The sequence below is a fragment of the Pecten maximus genome, chromosome 4, assembly GCF_902652985.1.
Source record: "Pecten maximus chromosome 4, xPecMax1.1, whole genome shotgun sequence".
Taxonomy (NCBI): Eukaryota; Metazoa; Mollusca; class Bivalvia; order Pectinida; family Pectinidae; genus Pecten; species Pecten maximus.
This window is the reverse complement of record NC_047018.1, coordinates 40,101,509-40,127,789: the sequence shown is the minus strand read 5'-3', so window position 1 is coordinate 40,127,789 and position 26,281 is coordinate 40,101,509. Positions and strand designations below refer to the sequence as shown.

The following is a 26,281-nucleotide window of genomic DNA, read 5'->3' as shown; positions in this document are numbered from 1 at the left end:
TCTTATGGTATGAAACATAATTCAAAGGACACGTGATTGAAAAAAGCATGTGTAGTATCAAATCGAGAAGTTATGCGAGTTGAAATGAACCAGCTATAACAATGTTAGTACACAAATGGCATTGTTCATTTCAGGAAGAAATGATTTATTTAAAATGTATTTTACAAATTACTTGTCATTGTTACCTCCCGTCCGAGACCTAGTTTATTCTTTGACTTCTTTCATCCTCGATACTTCAGGGGTTAATTTCACTTTCGCTCTCTGGAGACAGGAGTGAAAGTGAAGGTACAACACCACCAGGAGGGGGGGTGGGGGGGGGGGGGGGGGGGGGGGGTGGGGGGGGGGGGGGGGGGTGGGGGGGGAAGGTAACCCCGGGAGTATCGAGGATAAGTCAGCTTTATACCGAAAAAATAAGATGTTACATCAGTAACATTCATATCAGATTAAACTATACAACAGATTGTTTGATGTAACGTTATAAAAGGGTTCTTATTAAAACAAGTTAAGAGAATATCATATTATACCATATTGGCATACCTTGTTTCCTGGACCAATTAATTTCGCCCCAGTTAAAAATAGCACATTTTCATTGTGAAAAAAAAGTTACACTCGATTATTTTCCATTTGAAAATAATAAACATACCCAAATTATGCAGATATAGAAAACAAGATTGTCAATTAATGCTGACTGTCATGGAGTTTGATTTTCGTATAAATCGGATTTGCGTTTTAAAAGATATAATGATATTCCCGGTGATAATGTCCTTTTGTGACGTTCATTATCAATAAGGTTTTGAAACCATATTTAAAACAGTTTCTAGTAAATTGCATTGGTCTTCATAGTGTTAAAAGTAATATCAAAATCACCGCATATACAAGAGTTCACTTTACTGTTTTGCGATTCTTCAACATCGCAGTCAATGTCAGTGTCCAAAGAAATTTCATCTTGCACATTTGTCATTGTTTATTAGGTATTATTTGTGAATGATGAAAGAAAAACAGTCATCGTTTGGATTTTGGTGGCAAGATATTCATTAACTGCCATTGTGGTCAATAAAACAGAGTCGCTACGGCTGCCAGTATTGCAATCAGGAAGTGTGTCCCGGATATAGATGATGCTGCGCCTGCGTACTTGAAGTTGTTGTAGCTGAGGTAGACGACTCTAGTTTTAAGCGGAAGTGTTGGTCTGAAATTGTCCACAGTCCTGTGACCACTGGTGTCAAATACTTCCCGGAACTTGGCAAGCTACAAGATAACGAATTTAACGAGTTATTTTATGTAGCAGAAGGATTATGTTTGCTTCATGACAATACATGTAGATATATATATATAACAAAATAGTTCTGCCCTTATTCTTCCGCTGTCATGACGATATCTTTGAATTCCTGAATTTTATCTTTAATACACATTCTAAATTAATAGACCATAATGTTTAAACAGGTTTTTACATAAAAAAAAACAATCACTTCATTAATTCTCAAGACAGGTTTTGTCAGCGTATTAATAACGCGTATTAACACAATGTGTGGCAATAGACCAGCCGCCTGTATGCACAAATACAACTGTCATTTTTGCAATGGTTATGAGGTCATATACGTACCTGTTCTCTGGAGATTTTAATAGTCTCTTCAAATACAGTCCATGTGACGCTCTCGTAACAAGCGGGGGTAGTTAGACTTCCATTGTAACGATAATAACGAGACATATCTTCTGTCATCATATAGCGAATGTTGAATGAGTCGATCCTAGCGGTGGTCTCTGTACAAAAAAATGTATATATATATATTAAATGATTATTTATCTTTTGAAAACTTTGCTTTTCATTATAGTCTATGTTTCGGTTTAGATTTAAACTTCATCATATCAAGCACCACCCATCGTTTCAATAATTGATGTCTGACAATGTATCAATAAGATCGATAATTTATAAACAAGAACACTTAAGTTTTCAATTCTATAATTCTTAATATAAAATTTAACATAGCGTTATGCTTTTTTCCCTTTCAGATATGTTTATCTCTTCCTTGTCGGTATTCATCAAAACAGAATATCGGGCCGACTATCAATGCGCCATTGAAACGATCTTTTTAAGAACACCGATGTGGCGCAGCGGTATAAGCTGCGGGTATTTCTGGCTAGGCGATTGGGTGCCGTAGATCGTGAGTTCGAGGCCCGGTCAGGCCACGAGTCATAAAGTTCTCTTCCTTCATCAATTGTGTTACTATGTTTTAAGCATTGATGTCATTTTTTTTTTTTTTAGTTTCATCGGGGTATGAAACAAATTTTGTTTGCAAACTGTATGAATCCGCGTAGCGGATTCTTACAGAAGTTTGCAAACAAAAGTTTCATACCCCGATGAAACTAAAAAAAAAATGGACATCAACGCTTATAATTAATTTTTGAAAATGATTTTTTTGATTTAAAACATGTTTTATGTACAATTTTACTGGTTTTAAATGGGATTCTTTTTCTCAAATCAATACGCAACGTCAATTGTCGTATTGTGACGTCACATTTTTCGCGCTATTCTCGGAATTTCTTTCATAGAAGAATGAAAAGAATTTTTCGACCAATCAGATTTGAGTATTTACCATGAAAACAAAGAAAAATTAATTATAAATATGTGTATATAATACTAGCTTCTCTTTACCGACTCGACTAGCCAAGGCTAGTAAGCTATGGGCCCAGTGTGCAATCTCTGTTGAAGGTAATGTATTATTATATATACAGTTTGTATATATATATCATTCATATATTTGTGTCGTAACAAGAAACAACATGATGACACAATAAAATGACGTCATCAGATGAAAGCCAGTACGGAAGTATACTTACTAGGATATTTTATTTTATGTAGATTGTCAACCACGGGATTGTAATTGCAATTATGGACGTGTCCAATCTGTAGGAGAGAAAGGCGGCATATATTATATCGAAAGGATGTATAGAGGATATCTAAGTGTCTTCACTAATACAAAATATTTCACGAGTGTGCCTAACATTTTGATGTATCTTTCACGAGTGCGTAGCGTAGGTATTACGGAAGATACTGTTAGATATTCTGTGTATTACATTTTATAGTAAAATATACCGAGGCAGCTCAATTTACGTCAAATCGTGACGTTATGTACTCTATCTTGCATTATGACGTCATACAACATGACGAAAAGGTATATGCAAATCTTAATTTTTCCAATTGTTGTTTGTAAGCAGTGTTCTGATTGGTCAAATCAGAAAGGGTGATATTTTCACTATTGAAAAATATCAGAAAATGTGATTATCACTTTTATAGAAAGAATAATTTTCGATATTTCACTGGTACAATGTAATAAAATGTTTCTACTCGTACCAAGATAACATATTACATATTTACTCATACTTTACAAAATTCGTTTTTTAACACAACCTGACATCTTCCCGTCTTGTTTTGAATATTAATTACAATTATCTCAAATTATTTTAAGGAAAAGGTTCCTTTAGATACTTAACGCTATTTTTTTAACTTTCTCAAACAGCAATATAACAGTCAAATCTACGTACGAAGTGTTAAGGTAAAACTTGATTCATGACTTATTACCTTGGTGTCACGATACACGTGTATTATGATTGTATTCGCTTAAATTAATAAAAGATAATTACCTCGAAGAAGAAGCCAAAGACAGCGAGACCATCGGCCTTGTCCACAGCATTTCCCAAGCTTCCGTACTTCGTGTTGTAATGAACAAAGTGAACCTTGCGAGAAAAAGAAAATATTCATAAAAGTGAGTAACTTTGAAACATGAGGCTACAATACTAGTACGTATTAAGACCTATTTAAAAACTCGAAGGAAGATGGGCAGAATTGTAATACATATTTTAGCATTACAAGCAACGAATTAAACTTGAGGCTAGCTGATAGTTCGGTTGACTCAGTCTTTTACATATCGTTAGACTGTCCAATTAGGTATAATGTTGTTTAATGTATCTATTTTCTTATTTATCTATGTGATACTTACCTCCATTGGGTAGGATCGGCCGCGATATAAATGTTCCGATCCCATAGCGTTGTTTGCCCCCCAGTGGAAGTGAAATTGGGCTAACTTGAATGTTCCTGGTAATCCGCCATTTCTGCTCGTAACAGCCACGTTTCCACCAAAATTAACTTGCACTGTGAATGAGAAGAAGGAAAATTAAAACATGTGGAACATTTGAAATTCTGCATTTTAATTGAAACGTCTAAAATGTCTCTTAGTTTTAAAAACAATAACACTTGGGTCTTTTCGTGCCAGAATCCCGTTCGATTCTGATAAACACAATACAGTTACTTTCATACTTTTAAACATTCGGATAACCCCATTTATTGTACATTATATGTTGTGAATTAGAAACAACAATAGCCGTTAGTATGTAAAAGTGATACCGTAGGATTTAACTTTCCACGTCTCGAATTCGAGTTCAACAGGTACATTGTCTTTGTAGCAATGGCAAGGGACATACCTCTACAACGTCAATTGTGGTGTCATGTCACAAATCTAAAAAATATCATAACAGGTTCACTTACCTCCGTGCCCATTGTTGTAAATTGTTGGCTCGTGCATAGTAGCATTATCATAGTTCGTCATCTCAAACATGCCAAGGCCTTGGTCATAGGCCATGAAATCCGTTGGTGGCAGGTCAATAGGGCTCTGGTTGTCTCCGCTGCAGAGGGGGTAGGCACTGGCCCAATAATCGGGTCCTGATAATGATGAAGTTTTACATGGATAAAATAATGGATATTTATTTTACATTTATATAGAAATAAATTTATATTAATTGTTTTTGTTAGCTCGAACAGAAGGGCATCGAGGTATTAGCAAGCAGGAATGAAATCGAAGAGTTATAATTACAATAATTTAAGTTCAAGGCTTCGAAAATAGAATTGTGATAATTACCTTTGCTCCCATGGTAACTCCAGGTGGCTGAAACAAAGATAAACTTTATAAGTACATGTACGAAAATTGAGGTTGAATTATGAAATAAAAATCAAACTAATATCTCAATACAATGATGATAGTTAATGAGATACAACCCAAACATTATCTACCCTTGTTTCTTCCTACAGTGAGATGTTTATATCCCATCTATCATTGGGGACAAGATCATTTTCCAAATCATTACCATTCTATGTCGTCACGAAAACAATGCCTTGAGGTCAAGTCAAAAGTACATTGACCATGAAATGTTAACATTAGCGTAAAAAAGCCAACAGAGGGGGTTCAAAAAAAATCCCCATTTGGAGAGTTTATTAGGGAGTTGTTTAAGTTTCAACGAAAGATGTTTAAGTTACCAAACACTTGGATATTTTTTTGTTAGTTATTCTAGAATGTCTTTCCTCAACGGGATGAGATAATTTTTTGAATCACGATAAGAAGATAATATTCTATAAATATCCTGTCAAATTTTCACCTGGGGTTTCTTGATAGCTGACGTACACATTTCGTCCATTCAATGGCTGGACAGGACGGTAGTTATCTACGGTCGCATTATTTGTGTTGTCTAATATTGTACGGAACTTAGACATCTGAAAAAAGACAAAATTCAGCAAAAATGTACCACATCAATCGGTGAACAGATTTTTTTTCTTAAATCTGAAAAAATCAGTGATAATAACTTATGGATCTGCTCCAGTGAAAAGTCATAATTTTCTAATGACTAACTTTTTAAATGTTATACAACGTTTTAAAGGGGAGAATACATAGAGATAAAAAATAAACAGAACATCATATGTAAGTGTGCTTATTTTTGAGCTATTGAATATCAAAGACTAGAATTTGACATATGTAAGTGTGCTTATTTTTGAGATATTGAATATCAAAGATTAGAATTTGACATATGTAAGTGTGCTTAGTTTTGAGCTATTGAAGATCAAATATTACAATTTGACAAATGTAAGTGTGCTTATTTTTGAGCTAATGAAGGTCAAATATTAGAATTTGACAAATGTAAGTGTGCTTATTTTTGTGCTATTGAAGATCAAAGATTAGAATTTGACATATGTAAGTGTGCTTATTTTTGTGCTATTGAAGATCAAAGATTAGAATTTGACATATGTAAGTGTGCCTATTTTTGAGCTATTGAAGATCAACGATAAGAATTTGACATATGTAAGTGTGCCTATTTTTGAGCTATTGAAGATCAAAGATTAGAATTTGACATATGTAAGTGTGACTATTTTTAAGCTATTGAAGATCAAAGATTAGAATTTGACATATGTAAGTGTGCTTATTTTTGAGCTATTGAAGATCAAAGATTAGAATTTGACATAATATTATGTAAGTGTGCTTATTTTTGAGCTATTGAAGATCAAAGATTAGAATTTGACATATGTAAGTGTGCCTATTTTTGAGCTATTGAAGATCAAATATTAGAATTTGACATATGTAAGTGTGCTCATTTTTGAGGTATTGAAGATCAAAGATTAGAATTTGACATATGTAAGTGTGCTTATTTTGTGCTATTGAAGATCAAAAATGAGAACTTGACATATGTAAGTGTGCTTATTTTTGAGCTATTGAAGATCAAAGATTAGAATTTGACATATGTAAGTGTGCTTATTTTTGAGCTATTGAAGATCAAAGATAAGAATTTGACATATGTAAGTGTGCTTATTTTTGAGCTTTTGAAGATCAAAGATTAGAACTTGATATATTTTGTGATTTTACTAAATTCTGTTGTTTTGATTACACACAACAAATCAAAGCAATCTCTACAAAGTGTGTTATCGGATATGTATGTTATTTCCAAGCTAACATATTCTTTTTAAATTTAGAAGTTTAGTTGGTCTAGCCAATTATCTTTTATCAGAATAGCAATTCATGTAACCCAATACACAATTTTTCATCATTTTTGCTAGATAGGAATGCTTAATATAAAAAAAATTCTCCTGACAAATTTTTAAAGATATTTTACAGATAAAATAAAAAAAAGGTTCAGGAAAATATTTATAAGTGCTCCAGTTACACTAAATGTGAAAATAAAATGCAAAATATATGTAATTTCCCACTTTGTTGCTTATTATTTCATTGTATTTGGACATTGCAAAGTTTTTACAGCAAAAAGAAGTAGAAACATTTAAAATTGTCGACACAATGATGGTTTTGGTAAAAACAAAAAAGTCCAAAAATGTGAAATTTGAGCCTTGCCAAAATGCAAGAAACAGCAATTTTCAAAATGACTGCCAAATGGACCATTATTTTTTAATTCCTCTAAAAGCAAATCTATTTACATAAGACTTCCGAAATTTTGACACATTTTTCAAAAAACATTTTGCCGTGAAATTGGTAGTTATAATTTGTTTTTTTTTATTACAAAAACTTTTAATACACGATAAAAACTACGCTTCATCGTGACTGCAACTTCAGAAGAGAAGATCCTTAAATGAACTAAATTAACGTCTTTGTTAAAAATTGCTTAGCTACGAAACACCGATAATACCGTTTTATAGCTCATACAAATGGCGGTATGACGTCATAAAGGTGGAACGTACCTGGAAAGCTGATATAGGAATGGTGTCCTCAAATACTGTCCATGTGACACTTTCATGACAGGCGGGAGTGGTAAGACTGCCTTGATAACGGAAGAACCTGACCAGGTTTGTAGGCAGCATTTTCATCAAATCAAAAGATGCGATTTGCGTTGCATTCTCTGTAAAAACAAGATGTTGTTTTGTTCAGATACAAATATCTCGAGTGGCATGTTTTGTTTTGCTGTGTTTGGTTTTGGTTTGTTTGTTTGTTTTATGTTTTTTTTGTTTGTTTTTTTGTTTTTTTGTTGTTTTTTTTTTTTTTTTTTTTTTTGTTGTTGTTTGTTTTTTTATTATTATTACTATTTCTGTTTCTGCATGTATATCTTGATTTGTGGTATCACTATCTTGATAATGGTGACATTTATGTGGATTATCAATATTTGTCGATATAATTGATTTCAGAAAAACCGTCAATTTGGTGACTTTTCTGGTGTATTGGGTTAAGCTTTGACCAATCTTGAGATGGAATTTATAGTGATTAAGCACCACAAGTTTGTAAACAGAAACACTTACATATAAACCATGATACGTGTTCAGTTCAATATGGTGTATTTGTGTATAGATTTGTCATTTACCACGACTATAACTGCCACACTAACACAATGTCTTTATAAGCACATTGAAAGTAAATTAAATTGTTCATTTATTGAAAATACAATCAAATAGAAAGAACGGCCATTCTTATGCCGTCCGTCGGCGTTTCCGGGTTTTTGGTTTTATTTATATGACGTCAGAATTCTTATGACAGCAATGAGATTACTATTGCGCAAAAGCATGTACCGTTAAATATAGGTTTATAGCAATTATATAATCCTTATCTTATATTCATTTGATATTATCCATAATTTTTTTTTACTGATTAAAACATATGATAAGTGCACATTCCTTTGAATTCTTAACTCTTGTTGTTGGTGGACGTCTTGTACAATCTATGTCTTTACATCTAGTGAGTGTGCTGGTGTTTTTCTTGGTAGATTTGTATATGACATATATGTAATTTTACATTTTCTTAATATTCGACATATATTCAATATGTTACTGTATTATTTTTCCCTATAACTTTCTTTTTGGGATAAAATGAATATCATAGAACATTGCATATAATAGAACATTGAATATCACAGAACATTGAATATCATAGAACATTGAATATCATAGAACATTGAATATCACAGAAAATTGAATATTACAGAACATTGAATATCATAGAACATTGAATATCATAGAACATTGAATATCATAGAACATTGAATATCACAGAACATTGAATATCATAGAACATTGAATATCACAGAACATTGAATATCATAGAACATTGAATATCATAGAACATTGAATATTATAGAACATTGAATATCATAGAACATTGAATATCATAGAACATTGAATATCACAGAACATTGAATATCATGGAACACTGAATATCATGGAACATTGAATATCATAGAACATTGAATATCATAGAACATTGAATATTATAGAACATTGAATATCATAGAACATTGAATATCATAGAATATTAACTATCAGCTGACCATGCATGCTTGTGGGAAAAGGAGCAAAACCAAAATCCAGAATCCAGGAAATAAAGGTGGGTCAAATAAATTAAGACATAAAGGCACGGTTAACTATATAATATAATCCTAGTATGTTTTATTTCTGGTCCAGAATTCATAACAACTTCATACGGTAATTAATTTCTATATAAATCAACTCACCATAATATGGTATATTTTCTAGGCCATTTACGATCGGGGCATAGTCTACGTTGTCTGAAGGGTCGATCTGTAATAGGAAAAATAGGGCAATATTAAACAGATCTGTGATGTAACATAAGGATCCATTCATCATAAATAACATGTACACTGAAAATTTTGCAAGCATAGGCAAATTATTATAAAATGTCTATATACTGTAATTCTATATATCCAATGAATGTCGAATCGTTACTAAAAATAACATTTTCTGATGGCAAACAGAGAGTTCCAAATGTCACCAAAAGAGTATCAACGAAATACATTTGTAGAAAACAATTATCATAGCAACACGATGCTACAATGAAGCTTCAAGAAAATGTAAACAGAATTTACAAGCATAATTTGTACATCCTACTATAAAGAACTGAAATATACAAATTCCGCATTTTTTTAAAATATTTTGTTAGATTCCAATGGGTAATATACGAACTGCAATGTACATAGTTTCATAATACAATTGAAAATTACCAAACAATGAACATCCGCGATATAATGTTTTATTCTATGATTATCATCCATTTTTCAACAGAATAGTAACTAAATAATGGACATGCACACTTGTTGGAATATTGACACTCAACTTGCTTAAAGATGAACTTGGCATTAAAATTTGGTATGCTGTTGTATTTGATACAATTCATGTAGATATGCTTACCTTAAAGAAGGCGCCAAGGACAGCTAATCCATCAGGCTTATCTACTGCCTCGCCGATATCTGCGTACTTAGTATTGTAATGGACGATATGTACCTACAAATAGAAAACAAAACTCAAAATATAAATCATGAAACTTAAAACATTTAATTGTCGAAATACAGTAGTTCCTAATAAAAAAAAATCGTTTTTATTCATTTTGACAATCACAACATCGCATTTATCTAAATAAGGTATGTCTATATATAGAAATAAATCAAATATCAGTCGTAATATATTTCACAGAAACAGATAGTGTTAATTACGACCAAGACGTTTTTGAAGATACTTACTTCCATAGGGTACATTGTGCCATTCATGGTATGCTCAGAGCCCCGAGTATCATCTGATCCCCAATGGAAATGGTATTGTGCAGCCTTGAATGTTCCCGGAAGTCCTCCGCCAGTGATGGTGACATCATCAGAATTGCCGGAAGTGACGTCAACTTGGGCTTAATGGAGAAGACGATATGAGCATTAATTATGAAACGTCTAATAGTAACGGAAACAGTAATAGGGAAAACGGCGCAACTTTGAGTGCTCCTCCTTCGGCAGAGATGAATAAAAATATGAAAAAAGGGAAGTGTAGAGTTATTCCCCTTTAAAGATGATTGCTCAACTTTTCAGTATTCTATATTTACTTTTCTTTCTTTGTCGCAAGAATAGTTATAATGTCACTATGCTATCCTAAAATGCGACTAAACAAAATATCTTGAGATTGCAAATCGGTAATGCCTATGCTAAGTCGTCGTTTAATCGACCTCGGTTAGATAATCTATTATATATATTCAAATAAAAAATTCGAAAAGGTCACTTTTTTAAATGTAAAACATCCCAAGATCTGATATTTATTGGTTTTCTTCTGTAGATTACTTCAGCATAGATACTTCGTTTCCTGTTGTTAATGATTTGACTCTACCTCGCCATAATAAATATAGATAATAAATGTTTTTATTCATTGAATCAAATTATTTTTATAAGAAATACTTACCCCCGTGGCCATTGTTGTGGAGCCTCAGTGTAAAGTATGCGGGATTGTTATAGTTGTTGAAGTTGAATGGTGTCAGTTCCGGGTTATAATACTTAGTGACAGGCAAATCAATAGGACTCTGGGCACTTTTACCACACTCAGAGTAAGAATCCTGCCAATTTCCAGGCCCTGAAATCAGAATAAAATACAGTACTGCTACTGACTCTTACAATTCATACCATTGCCCTGTATTCGTATACTGAACGGGTGTAAACAAGCAGAGCACACAACAAAATGTCCTGCACTGATCTGTATAGTAAGTACCACACAGTATTATCATGTGCTTTTCTTTATAGTAATATACAGTGGATATTCTACATATAATTAGCATTTTACGAAGAGTTGTGCAGATGAACAAATTTTCATTCATGTGCCATTATTTCTTCGTTCGTTAAGGGTTGTCTCCCTTATCATAACTTTGATGTTTCTTGTCACACTTGATAACCTTATATTATGTAATAGGATATTAATGGTTTCAGGGTTTTTTTCAGATTTTAAAAGCTAAAAGAGGGGGGGATCAATACGTACCCGTGCTGCCCGCATACGACCAATCTGAAATAAACAAAGACAATTTGATGTGACTGTGTAATAATTGTGTACGAATATTTTAAAGTCTTTAGCTACTTTATCTGAAAGAGTTAGGTATTATCGTATTAACATAACCGGCAAAATTTTCTGGCAAGCTACACAGGGCTGTGTATCTGACTAAATTTTCAAAATATATTATACATGTACATAACCTAAATGGTGAACTGATAAAAATATATCAATTTGAAACTGCTACTCCAAATGTTAAATAAATGTGGAATTAAATAAATTAAAACAAACATATATACAGTATATATTTCAACAAATGAAGAATAACAAAATTATTGTTGAGCTATTTCAGAAATATGTGAACTTTATAAAAAAACAAAACAAACCTATAAATAGGTGATTATTTTTAAACAGATACATTATATTGTTTTTAAACTGAGATTTCTTATTATGCTCCCACTATGCAATTAATACTGATAGAACCCGAATAAAAGGGCCCATTTTTTGTTGGTCTCCAATTGATACAGATATATGTACATATGTTCTTTAAAAAAAATTGTCCTCAATATTCTACATAGACATAGCTTGATTGAACCAACAGCATTTTTTTAGGGATATTTGAACACACATACTTAATACATATAAATATGTATATCGTCATATAGATATGAGGCGACCAATGTGACGATTCCATCAGCGCTTTACAGATGACAAAGACATACACAAAAAGATCAACGTTTAAACAAAACCCGAAAACAAAAGGACACTGCATTAAAAAAGGGGGAAATGTAACCATTTAAAAGCTCAAGAAAAGTCAGATCAGAGAGAACAGGGGTATCGCAAAGAAAATTACAAGTCCCTCTTACAATCACCTATCGTGTTAGGAATTTTTATTTTTTATTTGTTAGTCAAAACAAGTTAATTGGTAATAATAAAATAATAAAGATGGACGGTACATCATTCAGAATTATATAGTTAGGTGTGGTCACTAGTGTATTCCCGGAGGCTTCTGTTCCACATACCAAGTTGACAGACTTTGTCACTTAATAATATTCAATCATTGGTATCCTATTTAGTCTAAACGCCATGACAAACTACCTGTACAGGTAAGCATTATGTGATCTGACAGCGTATTGTTAAACATGTGACGACATCTTTAAACATTTAATTTGTGAGCAAGAAAAATGAATTTAAGGTTTCCGCAAACACTGTTTCCAGAGCGGTTCTTTGAAACGTTTATTAAAACCTATGACACCAAATCTCTGCACCTTCATTGCATTTGAAATTATCCCACGCTGACAAGCATATAAACATGTGTCTTAAGTTTTCAAAAATCTTTTTTTAATGTTCAGTATGTACATTTGTTTGTACTTGAAATGAAAGTTCGTGTCCATGTACCGTAGAACATAAACGTCTGAAATAAGTACAAATCATAATTTATGTGCACAGTTTATGGTCGATGTGCTTTTCATTCGTGATTTCCTTTTATGCACCATCACATTAGATAACAGGTTACCTAAATCCAAGTCACTGACTTTCTAAGTCTCCGTGATGTGTCTATGATAAATGTGTGGCTTTATATAAAGAATAGTTGGTAAAGAAATATGAGGACGATCTTATGCGATGTAAAGGTCGACCAGATCATTAGTCACTATCTAGTCATAAATAGGTACACACCGATGTTTAATGAAAATATTCTTGAATTCATTCCTGATAACACCATTTAACAGAAATGCTGAATGTGTGCAGCTTTTAACGAACGATAAAGCTTCATGACATATAATTCCAGGTGAGTTATTGTGACGTTTGATGACCTTGATCAAACAATAGGATCGGGTAGATATATAGGCAAATAGACTAACAAAAGGGGAAAAATAGTGACAACCAATGGGAAAGAGGAGGGGTGTCATTCAGACTGCACTTGTGCTTTAGTATAAATTATCATTATCTCAGCTTGTATATCATTAATATGAATAAGTTTACTATTAATATACCAAAGCTATATGATATATATAAATATTACTTAATTCATACAATTATCCAATTATGTGTTATTTGTAAACAAGCTCACCCAAGTCCATATATACCCCATCCCACCCCTACCGAAGGAAGCCATGTGTGACTGACATTGTATATCACAAGTCATGGTGACAGCAGGGGAAATGTTCCTATACAATTTACATATATACATTTAAAATTTAAATTCAACAATTGTATGGCTCTGTAAAAACAACACCACTCTCAATCTCCCATATTATTTAACGAAGACTTAATGGCACAGCTAAAAGATCCCACTGTGTATGGCCGACCATGAAGGCGGGGCAGGTGGACTGAACAGGACAACTGTGATACCAATCCGAAAGGATTATTGTGGTCTAATGGAATTAACCATTCGCTGACCAGACCCTGATATGTTGATACAAGATATCAATCGCCCAAATCTTCTTGACATAAGCAGATTAAAAATACTCACACAGGCACTTATTGTGTATGAAGGGTTAAAGAAACAATCTTCTGAAGAAATTTTCTGAAGTATAACTAATGACTGCTTGTGTTAGAAAGAGACCTTCCACAAAGGCCTTGACCATTTGTCACCTTTTAAGCCAACGCTGAGCATGACCTGTTTGTACCTACATGATCATGTAAATAAAAATTCCTTGTTTGTAAAATCGGACTTTCTAAACATTTTTTTTATTTCTCTCTAAAAAACAACAACAACAACAAGCAAGGAAAAGAGGATCGCGTATATCAACACTGCTTCACAATTCAGATAATTTATAATCACCTACATTAATTACATGTATCATGATGGTACATGTAGATGCAAGTACCCTGTCTGTTTTCTTTGAGACGTATGCATATTGACAACTTTATATATATATATATACATGAACACAAAAGCGTCATTAAAACTTATCAAAGATTTTATTTATTTATTATTTAGTTTGATATTTATGAAATATTTAAGATAATATTTATATATGAATCCTATATAATTACATGATGGTATAAAACATGAAATAACAGAACTAAAAGACAATGGTTACTTGTTTTGGATCCACGTGTTGTACTCTGTATAACGGTACCATCCGTAAGTACAGGAAATATTATCATGTTAATGATTTTTAGTATGATATACATGTATGTTGGTTTTAAGCATATTTACTGCCCAACAAGAATAACAATGGTAACAGGCCATTACACATTATCTGTGCCTTCTCCCAATTTACATTTACACATAGAAACTACATATATGTAGCATTTCAATGAAGACATACATATTTCTAAAATGACTTTACTGACATTGTGCGATTGCACATACTTAGAATTTCTTTATTAACTGTTTGTCATTTTGCTCATTGGATACGTAAACAACAGCAATACAAAATACAAAGTGGAGAACGAGTTAAGAATCTGTACATATAGCCTGGATCTTATTGGCTTCGAACAGAAATTAGCATGGTATGATTTAATATTAATATATACTTAAAGCTTTGTGAGATAAGGTCCATGGTAAGATGGAAATTTCCAAACACAATTATTTCCAAATCATAAAAATCAAAGAATCATTTTGGATAAGAATATTCCTTTCAAAAACAATTCCAATGGCTATACGCTGCATCCATACATTGCGTGCTCTGTATGTAGGTTGAATAACGAGATCATCAGCATACATAAAAATTATGTATGACTCATTTGTTAAGATAGACTAGAAAACTTAAACAAATCACACACACCACTAACATTCAAAGAAACGGATGTTTATCAAAAGCTAATACAGGTAATACTTGAAAATAAAATTCAGTATATTATGTAATGTGAAGCTCATTAGATTAGTTTTATAAATTAGATAAGATAGTTATATAAATGTTTGTACAATGTATATCATTATTTTTTCCTTTATTATATGACGCTGGCTGTTAATAGGACGTTGATCAAAATAAACGAAACCAAATTATTATATGTTCATTAATTAGATAGCACATATTCTCATTAGAAACCCTTATATACATGTTCTGTTAGGAGTGTAAATTTTGTGGTACTGGTATTTTTGTGTTCAATACTTCAATAGGTAACTTATATCTCGAAATATTATAAATGCGATAGGTACAGAGAAAATTTATAAGACTCTAGCTGATATGTACCTATGACATGCTGCATGATATTGTCGCCAAGATTATCTTTATTCGTCGACCTAAAATTGTATACTGTAAATGGTAGCCTATTTTGAAAAGAAGTATCTGGTTGTATACAAAGCCTTAAATTACATGTAATGTTTATTGTGATAGTCCTGTTCTTTATCGAATGGAATTGATGTGACAATATTACAAAAGTTTTAAGGTCGAGTTTCTGAAATAGGAACTAGATCATTGAGAATCGAGGTGTGTTTTCTCTACGTCACAGTGTGTCTGTAATATACCCCGGTAAGTCATTTTAATTGTTAACCAGTCCTTTGTAATACAACACACCAAGCTATAGCATCACGTGACATATGATTTATTGTATTGTTTTGGGGGATTTTTTTGTTCAACTACGCTGCGTGGTACATAACTAAAATTATCCATGCGAGGATTAATAGTTTAAGCAGGCAAGTAAGCAAATTTCAAAACAGACCGAAACAGAGCGAAAAAACCCACAAAAGCTAAAACCTAAAATAAAAAAAAAAAACTAAATGATAACAATAGAGGTAGTAAAAAAATACTCTGACAAAACCAGACGTTCTAGAACTAATTAGCATATATCATATTTGAATACGAAACGGGTGCCACAGAAAACACTAGGCCTTCCGGAACACATGCTCCGTTTTTTTGTTTTTTGTTTTGGTTTGTTTGTTTTTTTTGTTTTTGTTTTTTAACCTGTGATAATGACATACATTTTACTTATAATATTCTTGCATGACGAATACATATATTATGTAGATAATTCTCAGTAGAAATTACAAAGGATGTCGTCATCAGAACAAAGAAAGATAATCACACACCATTAACACGCTACCACCACCACCACCACCACCACTACCACCACCATCACCACCACCTCCACCTACAACAACAACATCATCAACAACAACAACACCTTCGATTTGTTTTTATTATGTTGACAATCAATCTATCGTGCGGATAAGTGGCGTGTATTGGATGTGTAGCTAGAATGTGCCATGCATTAGTTTTTAATTAGTTTTAATTAAGTGTATTTAAGATCTATATTGTGTTCATCGTTAATAAACCCCTTATTTGTAGTATATATCCTTATGTAGCAACATTCATCTGACTCTTATATCTCTAGATCTGTCTTTCTTCCTGTCATTCTTCTTTGCTTTTCTGTCTTTATAATCATTATAAGTATACTGTGTCGCTATCAAATTCTTTGTATTTGTGGAGAGGGTTTTTATAAGTTGTGAAAAACTTGTGCCCAATCCAATTGTGACTACATGTAAATAATAAATTGTTCAAATCAATCCACCGTGTGTCTTAATGTGTAAACATCGTCTGATGGCTCAGATATAATAAAAAAACACTTTCGTCTGGAATTGAATTCTATTGGTCAGATATAATGAAATAAACACTATCGATCAAGGAGAGGCGGACTACTGTTAATGGGTTTGAATCGAAAGTTATTTAAATCTCTATATCATTATAATAGCGTTTTGAGTGTTTAGATAAGGTTAACTTCGAGGTGGAGGTTCACCGCTGGGGGAAAGACCTTTAACATTATAACAATCAAACCAATTGACTAGGTATTTAAAAATGACGGTTCAGCAGATACGAATTAAACCTATATTTAATGCTAATATCCATATGTATGTGTAAATTGAAATAGATATCCTAACCTTGCTTGGTGTGCCGGGTCATAAATTAGAAAGGTAGGAGAGAGGTGAAAAGCCGGAATAAGAGTTTTCCATGCATCCAAATCATACCAATAGAATTATGTCGCGGGACTGGGTAGCAATTGAAAGCAGTGTTATTTATGAATTCATAAAACTATTTAAAAGAGAAAACTCAGCAGAGATTTTATCAATGTATACGGCATATAAATCATATTTCATATCCAGTACTGAATACATAATACCTAACTCATCAGTAAACTTTTGCCATTTTCGATGTGCAACAGCATTTTGATGTGTTATGTAATTTTGAGTTGATGTTAATCCAATCTTATGTAATAAGAAGGCGTTTCTTTCTGAAGAAAAGCAACCACAGGAATGCATACCAATTCACAGTGACATTTATAATATAGCGTCAACACACAACATACACAACAGCGTCAACACAGGACAACATACACAACAGCGTCAACACACAACAACATACACAACAGCGTCAACACACCACAACATACACTACAGCGTCAGCACACAACATACACCACAACGTCAACACACAAAATACACCACAGCGTCAACACACAAAATACACCACAGCGTCAACACACAACATACACAACAGCGTCAACACAGGACAACATACACAACAGCGTCAACACACAACAACATACACCACAACGTCAACATACAGCATACACAACAACGATGACACACAATGAAACATATATCACCACAGCGTCAAATTAACGACACATGTGCTATAACGCCAAACGGTAGCACATATACCAAAGCATCAACACAACGACGCATTAATATAAACGTCAGTTCAACGGCACATTCACTATAGTGCCAACACAACGACAAAATCAGTATAGCGTCAACAAAACGACACATTCACCATAGCGTCAACAAAACGACACATTCACCATAGCGTCAACAATGCGATACATTCACTCTAGCGCAAACAAAACGACACATTCAGTATAGCGTCAACATAACGTCACATATACCATGGTGTCAACACAACGACACATTCACTATAGAGACAAAATGACGACACATACGCTGTAGTGTCAACACAACGACACATTCACTATAGCGTCAACACAACGACACATTCACTATAGAGACAAAATAACGACACATACGCTGTAGCGTCAACACAACGACACATTCACTATAGCGCAAACATAACGACACATTCAGTATAGCGTCAACATAACGTCACATATACCATGGTGTCAACACAACGACACATTCACTATAGAGACAAAATGACGACACATACGCTGTAGCGTCAACACAACGACACATTCACTACAAAAAAGCGCAAACATAACGACACATTCAGTATAGCGTCAACATAACGTCACATATACCATGGTGTCAACACAACGACACATTCACTATAGAGACAAAATGACGACACATACGCTGTAGCGTCAACACAACGACACATACGCTGTAGCGTCAACACAACGACACCTTCAGTATAGCGTCAAGACAACGACACCTTCGCTATAATGTCAAAATGACGACACATACGCGCTGTTACGTCAATGCCACCCCACCTTTACCACAGAGTCAACATTGTGTGGCGTCACTACTTGACAAAACGTTAAAGCGTCATCAAGCCGCGACAATAACGACCATAACAACAATAGCATAGACATATCTGATAAAAAAATAAACACAATATACCACTATCATAAAGACTACTACCTAAGTAGAAGACTATTAAAGCAATACATATTTACGCTTGGAAGAATGTTAAGTAATATTCAGCATATTGTTTCCGGAACAGCGGACATCAACGTTGCTTTGTCGCATACACATGTTTGTTTACATTGGCTGATTATTTAAGCTTTACTATTTAGATTTAAATGCATACCGGGAAGGTAACGGAGCGCATCCTTTTGAAACCGTCCCATTATGTTTGTTTTAAATATAATCCTACCTAAACTAATCAGTGACGACCTTTATCTGAATAGTGTAACTTGTTTAACGTTGTCTCAAATTGACAGCCAGCCAAGTACAACAGAGGTAGTGTGATTATGTTCATAACAAAAAAAAAACCACCTCCCTCTGGAAATGTTATCATTGTAAAACAGCAGTGTATCTTTTGTTTGATAACAACGGCTGTTACGACAGCATAATGTCTCGAAATATGGGTGCCGATAATGTCTCTCCAAGTCATAATTTTTAGTTAAATAAGATGAGAAACATGAATACTTGAATATGAAAAATATACATATACATTTGTATTATTGTCGTTTCAATGTATCGATCTATATTCTTTAAAAAGAAATAATCAGATATATATTTGTATTGTTTGCAGCAGGAAATAATTAGCTTAAACATTTCTTTATCTCTGAAAATGACAAAATTAGGGAGTTTAACAATATTTTTAAATGCAAATGTAAAATGCATGTTTTAATTTCAGGATTAATTACAAAACAAATATTTCTGATCTTTTCTACTTATAGGAGGGCGTGGCATACTTGTATCTAAGGCGGTGACGTAACAAAATCGATTGAACCATATTCCAGCCCGCTCCTCTCAAATTTGAAATAAAAAAATATTTCCACGGATTTAAGGTCCGTTTTATAGGGAAAATTTAAATTGTTCCACATTTAATTCAAAGCAAGTCTTTTTACTCTAAATGTTGCAAAATACATGGTTTTAATTTTTGAATTGAAAGATTAATTTTAGTATGACGAGATCGCCATTGCGATAAGCAACAAATTTACTGCCAGTTAGGTTTAAAATGGTATGCATTGAACCGACGAAATATGGACGTCATAAGTTGAGCTTCTAGTAAAGCAACGTAGTGGAGTGTGTTCTTTTTTTTGGAAATAAATTATCAACTAAGTGTATGCAGTGTTCATTGAAGGTTGATACAGAAAGAATACAAAAGTTGTATTACTAAAATAAAATATACGTACCTGCTCCGGCAATAATATGAAGCGCTCCGAGAATATGTACTAGTAATAAAACACACTTTGTCATCTTGCCAATTAGTTCGAAGACTATGTATCACAAAAAAAGTTTATAAATATTCCGAAAAAATGCTTGATGAAAACAGCAACTTTTTAAAAGATGATCCCCTTTCCGTCTAAAAACGCAACCTTGGATCCACCCACAGGCTTACAGGAACAGAGCTACCCGGCGTAAGGCGCGCTTTTATATATGCGGGTGGAACGTATGGAGAGCCATGCGCGCAATTCTAAATTGTGCACATTAATTAGCGGTATTCAGGGATGGGTGACGCGAAAGGTATACCGATCATGTTTAGAATATGTATGACATAAATATTCATTTTCACTTAATTTGATGGAAATGTCAAAACTACACAGGTGATTCTATACAAGTATTGTATGTAAAACTACCCTGCATGATCGTCCAAATTTACAAGGATGACTAGCATTCTCAACAATTGATTGTGCCTGTTTTAACTGACTAACTTTATTAGTACGTCTGTATTAGGTGTATAATTCTATAGCACGTAAAGAGATAGACAGCAATATTTGAAACGACTCAATAAAATTATTTGATGTTTTAGTGTTTCTTATATATATAAAGTGTTGTGGTTATGATCACCGACTTATTTTGTTCCTCACATACATTCTAGTAAAGCTCTCAGATGAGTAATCGATCGCTACAAGTTTTTCATGGAAGGTGAGACCACGGAACATCCTAAGATATCCTGCTTTTTCTTTTTTATCTTACCTTGGAAACCCTACCCAAATTGCTATGGATAACATGCGACCTGTTTATCGCATGTTGTTCGGTGAAGTAGCCACCAACTACTACAAAGAAACTCTTCCATCAAAATGTCCACAGGGCGGTTAACACTAAAAACTTTCATATTACACGACTTCTGAGAGAAAATGTGTTTTGTATGTGTTGGCGATGGTTTATGCTTTCTAATTCACTTAAAATTGACCTTATAGTTTCATTTTGCTTTTACCGGGGCGAATGATATGCAAACAAGTCAACGTCTCTTTAAGAGACTTGATTTATATATTTAGACTTAAACTAATAAGAAAATGACATGGTTTATAATGAGCCTCATTGAACTATGTACACATCAATATTTAAACACACCGAAAAAGGGTAAAACTGTGTGATATGGGCAGGACTTCTCAGATCTAAAAGAGTATCTTAAATACCATAATATATCATAACATTCACTTCAAAAAGAGAATACATTTAATGTGTTAACTTATATTTGATATAACTCACGTGAAAAATTATTGGATGCCATAAAAAGGAAGTTTATTTCCTTCCTGTTTTGTTTACTTTATATTTTCATTTCGAAATTCCTCTAACATGTATCTACTCCTCGTGTAAACAATGGTGTAGGTAAACACGACTTAATAGGCCACAACATGTAGCTTAACACAATAATTTTAAACCACAATTTTCAATAATAGATGTATCATGGTGTTTGGTCTTGGTACAGTAAGCATAGCTTGTTATGCCAGAAATGCATCTGCAAATTGTGTTTGGTTCAATTTATCTATCAAAATTGTTTTATTTTAAGTTTGTGTTATATACATGTATCAGCTATTTCATGAAATATGAAGATGTAAGCATATAACTTATGTGATTCCTTTCCTTCATTAGTTACACATTTTGCTTTTATTTATTTATAAATAATATTTATTTATTTTTATCTTGATTTTATTTCTCATTTTTAATATGAATAACGTCACTTCGTTCTAAATTAAAAAAAATATATATACACATAGACACCCATAAGTCGTTAATTAAACATTTATTTTTTTTCCGGAAAATCTGGATTCTTGGGAACAATAGTTATTTTTTGAAGTCAGTGAGTAATCCCTTTCATCAAAAACTGTAATTAGGAAATGTACATTATGATTGTCATAAGTTACAATTCATGTTAATTAGTGTTCATACATAACACAGTGACACTGATTAAAAAGGCTGAAGCTTATCCGTTAATCCCCTACGGAAAGTAACAATAGCTTCACCGGAGAGAGTCAATTAGTCCGCTTGGTCACACAATGGGACATGAGCGTTGGCATAGATTTTGTTTATGTTGTAAACAGCGATTAGATACGCTGAATATGCTTATTCGAAAGTGACAAGCACTGGGGTGCCTTTCAAAAAGGCATAGGTAAAATAAATTACATATTTTATGTGAAATTTTCCAAATGGAAACCCCCCTGAGTGAAGAAAGAGACAGAGAGGTTGGGTGTCGCGCTGGGTAGGGTCACCATCGATCATCAACAAAAATTATACGAATACTTTCAAAAGATGGACGAGATCGCCCACAATGATGACTTTGAATATGAAAATCCTTATGATAGAATTTTTGATGGTTTTTTAAATGGGGAAATAACAGCTGATGACATTTAGTTAACATTGACTAACTTGAAAAATAGCAGAGCTTCTGGTGTAGATAAGATTTTAAATAAACACTTTAAGAGTACTTTGGATGTTTTCATACCAATTTATGAAAAGACGTTTAATCTTATATTACATTACAGCATATATACCAAACCGGTATTATAATCCCAAAGATCCGGATAATTATAGAGCGATCAACTTAGTATCGTGGTCCGCAAAGGCGTTCACCTCAGTCATAAATAATCACTTGAACAAGATTATTGATGAATTTAACCTGATAAGTTGTGCTCAAGCTGGATTCTGAAAAAGGTATTCCTTTGGACACTGTCATTGTATTCTATATGAAGATACCAAATCGTGTGTTAAAAATGGATGTGACAGTCCAATTTATCCAATTATCAGATCGGTTTAAAACAAGGGGAAAATTTGTCGCCTTTTCTGATTTTATTTTCCTTGATGATTTAGAAATTTATCTTGTTGAAATAGAAAATTGTCTCAAAACTTCAGACAAATTATGTATCGAAATATATACATACACAATTTCATGAAGTCCAAATATATATATCGTGTATATGTTTTAGATTCATGTATATAAATCGAGACGACACTGACTTAGATGGTCGGGTGTCGAAGTTGTAACGCATGCTCCTTCTACATTTTACGCCTTCTGCGGTTCCTTAATCCGGGACATCTGATAATGTAAGTCTATATATCTTGTATCGCAATTCTTGAATGATAAAGAAAGTTTATAGTTTATTTGAAGATACCGACACAAAAATAATGAAAATTGAAGAAACAGAGGAAAGAGGGGGTAACAGATCAGATGCACTTAGTTACCCTTCATGAACCGGCACAGTGAAGTTCATGTGCTTGTGAATGTACATGGAAAGAACTTTCCCTTATTCTGAGTATAATAGTTTATATTTAATCCAGTTTGGGTTTAAGATAAGGGTATTTGAGAAAAGCTAGACCTTATATACAACACATACGTGACTTCATTGTGAAAGGGAAAACTTTTGAATGATATACGCGTCTTTTTAAGAGGTACACAGGTATTCCAATGCCGGATATGACATAGATATTCACGCTTGTTGCTTGGAAGCTCGCAAGGGCTCTTACTGTGGAAGGATACCGGAGTACACGGGGAAAACCCACATGGTCGGGCAGGTGACCCCATACCTTTTCATGTCCGATTGGGTTGGGGAATCGAACCCCGGTCGTCTACGTGAAAGGCAAAACACTGGATCACCCAATACATTATACAACTTCGAGGAAAAATAGAACCCCTCATTTTCAATCTACCATAGGTTAACTCTGGAAAATGTGTCTTGTATACAAGCTTGCATTATTCCAAATTTCTTTGTTTATCAAAGGATAATTTCATGCATTAAAAAATACCTTATACTTTTAAAGGGATATGACTTGTTTCTATGCAAGAAGTGAGTTGACAGGGCATAAATGTACCAGCGGGCCATCTAGTACTACCAATGTATATTCATTTACAAGTGTGCTTTTTTAACTCGCGATAGTTTAAGTAAATAAATGATAACTTTGGATATACTATACAGATTTTAATTTACCACGAAACAAATTATGCTTATTTAAATATGGCTTAGTACAGTCAGCATTTCGCATTTCTCAATAATTTTAAATGTACTGCTGATATATTACGATCGAATTTGATACATGTAATAAGATTTATGAGGGAAATGTGTCCCTTAAAACTATATCTGGATTGATGTTAAAAACAAACAAACACCATACCGAGGCAGCAGGTAATATAACCGAGAGTAACATACCCGGGTATTAAACATGCTGATTAAACAGTTGTTAAAAACTGAGAATTAAATGCCAAGCCGATTAGCCTCCTGACTGTCACCGGCGAGTGCAAATCGAGCGAGCCTTGTATGGCAGCTGACGATAATACGGCACCCCTATTTTGCATATTCGGATAATAAGTATTGATATAACTCTTTCCATACACCTAGTTGAATTATAAAAGTAATTGATTTCAGCTCTGTTGGAATTTCATTATCCGGAAATGATTCTTTAAAAGTCAACTGAGCCCCCTACCCCACCCAGCCCGAAAAAAATGATAATAATAATAATAATATAAAAACAGTCGCCTTGGTCGATACCATCACAGTATTTTTGCTATGCTCTGGATAAACCTCCCGAAATTGTATCATCAGCACTACATTCTCATAAAGTTTTGATACAGGTGGCTGATTTTGAACGATCGCCGGGGTTGGATGTTGTCCTGTCATGACAATAATCTATATGTTTTTACAAGCTGAAAAAATACCCCGGTTAAAATGTGAAACGAAATATGTTAATATTGACACTATCAGATAATCTAATATGTGTACACTGCCTATCGATATGTTAGTTTCGTTTGGAAAAATCTTTGAACTCGGCCGTTAATGATTTTGTGTCGTTTTGAAATGTTAGATAATATCAGTGTCCTATATTAAACTTACGTAAACAGATTAGTATTGATTTATTTAAAAGTCGACAAGACGATCAAGATAATAAATGTACATTATGATTTCAACATGGATAATTTATAGAGCAGGTATAGACCTAGATCTCTCAAAGTATGACATCACGACTACACAAAAAATGATGACGTGATCTTCTGAACATACAGGAGTTATTTCCCTTCGATTAAATGTGTTTATTTTTAGCCAAATAAATGCAGGAAAAGTTGCCTAATAACATTGATTTTGCAAGCTCTATTACAGCATGCGATCCCACATTGTACGAAACGCTAAAAATCCTGATGTATTGAAAGCTGTTCTAGAGTCACGTGACATCTTTCTGTTACTACAGAGCCAGTCAACGATAAAATGGATGTCTCATAATAAGCCCGAGCTGTGAGAGGTAAAGTTCAGCACGCGCTTTGCTAAACCAAATTAAAACTTACAGAACATTTATTCCAGCTACGAATTTCACTAGAAACGCGAAAGGCTAGAAATATCTCAGACAATTTCGAATTTCTTAGATTTTGAGTTGAGGTTACTGTTTCTATATTTAACGCAGGCCGGTAGGGGGCACTGTAGCAGTACCAAGTACTGTATGCTTGTTTAAAGGAATCCTTTGTGATGTTATTGGCATTGAAACTACAACATAAAGAAATCATTTTTTATCGTTTTTTTTATGTTTTCGCGATTATTATGAAGCAAATCCTTATATTATATATTTACTCCATATATTTATTGTTGTCCCGAGAGTTCAATGTGTTGTCATCTCGGCTTCGTGACTTTGTTTTCCAAATATCATTTCCATAACAGCTCTCTAACAGCTATGCGTCGTCATTATTTGGACAGTACAAAATTAATAAATGTACATATAGTTTGCTGGCTGTGATGGGCGCCCATACCGATTAACTCAACCAACCATCACGGTCTTTTAAGACTTTTTAGAGGTGGACACTGGGGATCACACAACAGGTAATCGACCGTAAGGCGGCCAATGGTTTTACGTGTATTATATACAGGTATATATAACCGGTCCGGTAA

At 33.4% G+C, this 26,281-nt stretch overlaps 1 protein-coding gene across 1 annotated transcript; it reads right to left on the bottom strand.

The window, feature by feature from the left end:
* Window positions 1–473: 473 nt before the first annotated feature.
* LOC117326064 (carbonic anhydrase-like) lies at window positions 474–20,543 on the bottom strand. Its single transcript, XM_033882664.1, has 15 exons — window positions 20,327–20,543; window positions 11,549–11,572; window positions 10,982–11,149; window positions 10,285–10,442; window positions 9,956–10,048; window positions 9,262–9,328; window positions 7,505–7,662; window positions 5,425–5,539; window positions 4,911–4,937; window positions 4,541–4,714; window positions 3,996–4,147; window positions 3,640–3,732; window positions 2,836–2,902; window positions 1,601–1,758; window positions 474–1,245 (listed from the first exon to the last, which is right to left on the bottom strand). Exons 1-15 carry the CDS (start codon window positions 20,388–20,390, stop codon window positions 1,051–1,053), a joined length of 1,713 nt encoding a protein of 570 aa, XP_033738555.1. The 5' UTR covers window positions 20,391–20,543; the 3' UTR covers window positions 474–1,050.
* Window positions 20,544–26,281: the final 5,738 nt, after the last annotated feature.